Source organism: Asparagus officinalis, chromosome 8 (assembly GCF_001876935.1).
Source record: "Asparagus officinalis chromosome 8, Aspof.V1, whole genome shotgun sequence".
In the NCBI taxonomy this organism is placed as follows: Eukaryota; Viridiplantae; Streptophyta; class Magnoliopsida; order Asparagales; family Asparagaceae; genus Asparagus; species Asparagus officinalis.
The window spans coordinates 103,869,215-103,875,194 of NC_033801.1; the positions used below are offsets into that span (position 1 = coordinate 103,869,215).

General features: G+C 38.0%; 1 protein-coding gene across 1 annotated transcript; it reads right to left on the minus strand.

The window, feature by feature from the left end:
* LOC109821634 lies at window positions 3,820-5,747 on the minus strand. Its single transcript, XM_020387809.1, has 4 exons — window positions 5,482-5,747; window positions 4,579-5,047; window positions 4,406-4,509; window positions 3,820-4,210 (listed from the first exon to the last, which is right to left on the minus strand). Exons 1-4 carry the CDS (start codon window positions 5,745-5,747, stop codon window positions 3,820-3,822), a joined length of 1,230 nt encoding a protein of 409 aa, XP_020243398.1.

Sequence of the window (5,980 nt, forward strand, 5' to 3'; positions counted from 1 at the left end):
ACCAATTGAAGGACCCTAGAGGGGGGGGTGATTAGGGTCAAGAGGCTCTAATATGCAATAAAAAGATCTAATACAAGCAAACCACAAAACAGTAATGCGATTAAAGTAAAAGAGATAGGGTTAGGAATCGTTATCCTTTGACGCGCGATGTGTTAACGAGGTTCGGTCCGCTGACCTACGTCCCCGCTCCCCACTCTCGAGGAGAAATCCACTACACACCCGGTTTGGAAGCCGGAACTTCGTCTACACAGCGATTCCCTTTCAATCTCTCACTACACAGTTGATCTCAACAGATCCCACACCCTCACAGTTGATCTACACGAGATCACTCTCACACAATAGTAGAAATGATGCAAGACTCTCTCTTTACAAGACCCTATGACAAAGAGAAAGAGTACTGAAGATGGGAAGTGAATCACACACAAAAACAGAGAGAAAACACAGAAACCAGACTTTGAAAATTTTTCTTAGGAAAACAGCGTCTCTCAGGTTTTTGCAAAAGTTAGGGCTAGTTGAAGAAGAAGAAGTCTGGGTTTAAATAGAAGAAATTAAACATTTTAAAAACACAACTCAATCTTCCCAATTAAGAAAATAATCTCTTCTTCAGACTATTGCCACAGACTGTGCCAATCACGGTTAAGTGATAGCACAGAAACCAAGGTAACCGACCGTTTGAAAAAGCTCTCGGTTGACTGAATAGAATATTGGTCGACCACCAGAACATTCAGTCGACCGAAAAAGTGAATTCGGTCGACCGACCGAAAATCCGGTCGACTGCGATCAGCTATGAAAATTTAGAAAACAAGCAGAGCCATCATCGGTCGACCGGCGCGGTCGACCGATATAAAAATCGAGATTTCGGTCGATCGCACCGGTCGACCGACGACCTCTCTGGAGCCCAGTAACGAATGACCTTAAGTGCGGTCGACCGGTGCGGTCGACCGCATTCTGATATGCTCCAGAAAACAGTTTTGATTCAAACTAAAATATTTAGAAAATATTTATATGACCTCTGAAAATTATGAAACTTTGTAAAATGTTTTTGTAACGTCCGGCCCCGGAATCCCAGAGCCGGTACGCTATTAGATCTGACGGACTGGCCTCACAAACCACCATATGTCTTTTCAGCACGTTTTGTCCTCACTCACGCGCTCCCTGGAAAACTTCCCAGGGGGTCACCCATCCTAGAATTTCTCCATGCCAAGCACGCTTAACTCTGGAGTTTCTAGGAGTTGGGTTCCCAAAAAGAAGATGCATCTTGATGGTATGAGTATTTCAATCGAATCTATTAATACTAATCACATCACCCTCTCAAGGGTTAGGGTATTACAGTTTTTAATACTAAAAACAATCTGTTTGGAAAAAGAATTTTGCAGATAGGTCCTCATACTTGTGAAAAATAGTATTTTGCGAAAAACGCTTAAAAGCTTAAGTATGAAAATGTGTGTGTGAGTCCCAATAGCTTCAAGTGAATTCAATAACTCTTTTCCTACATTCTAATACTAGAGAGAGAATAAAAACTAGCTAATATCCTCACATAGAATATAATCTTTGAGTCTTGATATAGCTTGAGTTTGGATGAAGCTTTTATATGAATTTGTTGTTCTGGAAATAACATTGCTTCATCACTATGCCTCCTCCTCCTTTGGATATCATCGTTGTAGCGTATATTCCATCCAATCCTCCATGAATGGCACTAACAAGCTTGATAAATGAATTTACTACATTTGCACTCAATAAGCCATTAGTACCGTTAATAGTGGTTGTAAAACATCATCAAAACATAAGGGCTAACAATCTCCACCTTTTTTATGATGACAACCAACCATTATAAGAACAAAAATAAAATAGCTTATAGATAGGTGCTCCCCCTATCTATGAGCTCCCCCTAAGTATATGCAACAAATGAGGAGATTTCTCTCCCCCTTTGTCACCATCAAAAATAGGGTAAAGAGAAATAAAAAAATGCAACTAAACAAGCAAGCAATGTAGAACTTTCACATAGTGCATAAGCCCAAACCATTTCTTATGCGACAAAAATCATCCTCTCCAAGAGGCTTAGTAAATATATCTGCTAATTAAGATTTTGTGTCAACAAATTTTAGGGATACATCTTGTCTCTCTACATGATCGCGTAAGAAATGATGGCGCACATCAATATGCTTGGTTCTAGAATGCAAAACCGAATTTTTGGAAATATTTATAGCACTTGTATTATCACAAAAGATTTTAATATTTTGAAAACTCAAATCATAGTCAACTAAGCTTTGTAGCAGAGAATATATCCCGATGACTGTGATAACCAAACGCAAGTGAATAACAGTAAGGGGCCTAACAGTAAACATAACATTCAATCGATAAACCTAACAACCAAATAGTAACCTTAACATCAAAACCATGACCTTAACATTTGTAACGATATACTTGACAATAAATCCATGTGCATGACAATAAAACGCTAAACTATATAGGCTCGTTCCAGTATAAGATTTCTTAGATTCTGACTGTATGATAGCATCAACCATTTGAATGCTAATAACCTTATCTATTCCCCATTGTCAATTCTCTAAGTTCCATAAATTGTGCTTGAATATAAATGGCTTCCACCAAAGAGCTTTCCAGCAGCCTATTAAGTTTATAGAAAGCTCTTTGGAGAAAGCCATTGCTATTCAAGCCTATCTGATAGAACTTAGAGAAAATGACAATGGGGAATAGATAAAGGTAATAATATTCAAAAAAGTTTGATGCTATCATATGGTCAGAACCCAGAAATATTGAAGAAGTCTTCATCAGCGTGAGGGCTAGCCGTGATCTTCTGGTTTATGAGATTGGAGAGGGGAGAGCTTAGGATGATCGAGAAAATAGTGAGGACAAATAGAATAGCGGTGATGGGAAGATAAAGAAGATGTAAAGGCGAGGAGAAAGGTTATATAGTTCGGTTCTGTATTGGAACAATCCGAGGGATGGTTATATTACTCTACTACCTTGGGAACTATGAAAAGCATTGAATGCAGTCAAATCAAAAATATCTCGGTAATCTTGATAGCCAATTGCAAGTGAATAATAGTAACCTTAACAACAAACAAATAAAATTAACTTCCAAGTAATAACCTTAACAACTAAGCCAAAACTTCAATATTAAAGTGATGAAATTGACAACCAAGTAATAACCTTAACAACCAAGCCATAAAACTTAACAATATTAATGATCTACTTGATAATTTTAACAATCGGTGACACTGACAACAAAGAGCAGTGGATAACAGGTGGATAACAGTAAACTTAACATTCAATCGATAAACAATATCAACCAATTCAAAACTTCAACATTAAAGTGATAAACTTGACAACCAAGTAATAACCTTAACAACAAAGTCAAAACTTTAACATTAAAGTGATAAACTTGACAACCAAGTAATAACCTTAACAACCAAGTCAAAACTTCAACATTAAAGTGATAAACTTGATAACCAAGTAATAACCTTAACAGCCAAGCTATGACCTTATCACTTGTAACGATATACAGGACAACAAAATCCATATACATGATAATAAAACGCTAAACTATATAGGCTCGTTACAGCTTGCACGATTGTAACCCTCCATGTTGCATCGAGAGCACTTAATAGGATGGGTGTTCAGCGACCTATTATTTATTCGTCTAGTGCATGGTCTGCTACATCTTTTTTTGGTGAGAGGAGGCTTTAACACTCACTCTTCTGGTGGTACAAAGCGCTTCTTGTAATCTGGGATGGGAAAGATGATCGATGCATAACTTGCTCTGAATGCGTCAATAGTCATGTACCAATCGCAATATTGTTAAATTTCTCGTCCCATCAATGTAATTACAGCGCACGCATGTTTGCAAAGAATGCGGGTGATGTCCCTGGACCTGCAAGAACAAGTCCGATTCTTCAAATCTACACGGCAAGTTTTATTAGACTCGACCTCCATAATATCTTCCGTCGAATGTTTAATTGCCAAGCAGCTACCATGCTGAATATTATCACACAGCACCATCTCCGCTTCCAGGCATAAGTATCCAGACCATTTCTGACCCACTAACCTCCTTTCATGCATGCGCTCCATTATTTGCTTCCGTATGGTCTCAACCAAAGGTAAGATTCGCAACAATTGTGCCTTTCTTATCCAGCTGTTAAAAGACTCAGCAACATTTGAAGTAACATGGCCATACATTAACAACAAAACACTAACATTAACAATAAAACCATAAACTAAACAATAAAGACCTAACCTTAACAACAAATATTCTAAACTTAACAGCAAAACCCTAGCAGAATAACTCTAACCATAACAATAAAAATCCAACCCTAGTAGGATAACTCTAATCTAAACAACTACAACGGTGCTGTAACAAAATAACGTTGAAACCAAGCTATCTTACCTTATACCAGGAAAATGTACATTTGCCCATCTCTCCGGGGAGTATTCCATTACAGTGACGTAAGCCCTGTGATCGATCGCTGCTAATTCTTTCATGTCATTATCCTATTCAGATATTGTGAACTTATAAGCAGCAGATTATAACAGCTCACCCAACGTAGTCGCGACATTTGCCTTATGCCCAAAATCCTTCATCTTCTTTTTGAAATTCTCGACTAGATACAGAACACACCTTAAATGGAATGCATCTGGAAAGAATTTCTCGACTGCTGCCCTAATACCCTTGTCGGCATCGAAAATCATTACCAGTCGATGTGGAGGTTGGTAATAATTTTCCCTATCATACAGTAACGTCCATAATCCTTGTAAGAACCATTTCCAATTAACCTCATTCTCTTGGTCGCATACGCAATAAGCAAGGGGAAATATTCCCTGGTTGCCGTCATACCTAGTAGCACTAAGTAGTATGCCTCTGTAACGATCTTTAATAAATATTCCATCCAAAAACAATAGAGGCCTATACCCAGCAATGAACCCTTCAATACAGGCATTATAACTAATGAACAATCGCTTGAACCTCCCGTCATCAGCATCAATAACAACACGACTCCCTGGATTAGTTGCATGCACCATGGATTCATACCTGCATGAATATAACAACAAAGCAATACATTTAGCAAAGGATTCATAACCATAACAAATAATCTTAAAACTTCATAACCAACACGTATACTTAACGATGAACCAATAACTTTAATAACTAATACGTATAGTTAGCAACCAAAATGTAAGCAGTAGATTTAGCAAAGGATTCATAACCATAACAACTGATCTTCAAACTTCACAACCAACACGTATACTTAACGATGAACCAATAACTTTAACAACTAATACGTATAGTTAGCAACGAAAACGTAAGCAGTAGATTTAGCAACGAATTCATAACCATAACAACAGATCTTCAAACTTCACAACAACCCGTATACTTAACGTCGAACCAACAACTTTAACAACTAGTACGTATAGTTAGCAACCAAAACGTAAGAGTGATTTCAGAAGAATAAAAAAGATAAGGACCATCTCAGTGAATTGTAAGCCTCATCATAGTCACTGAACAGGTCCTGTTGAGCTGTCTCCTTGCTCCACCACGCTTTACTATAGTTAATCTTGATGCCAAAAATAGAGAGCATGTCATTCTTGATATCAACCGCACGAAGATCTGGCCTAACCTTCAAAACAGCTTGTATTTGGCTAGTAATGAACTTCCTTGATGCCCTTGAGTTGCCAGCATTTGATCCATGTTGACCGCAAGTGTGGGTAGACTCGAAATTCTTTATGGACATGATAGACAAATTTCTGAGTGGGGAAGCAAACAACATCCAAGGGCAACCATGTGTGTGCTTGAATCGGCAATAGACTCTTATGCGTCTTTGTTCATTGTGGTAAAAATCATACTTGAACCGTTTAGCAATTGAATAGTATTGAAGTGCTAATCTAACTTCAACAGCACTATCAAATTTCTGACCAACTTCACGTATGGAGGTGTGTCACTCAGTTGGGATCTTTGTTTGGTGAT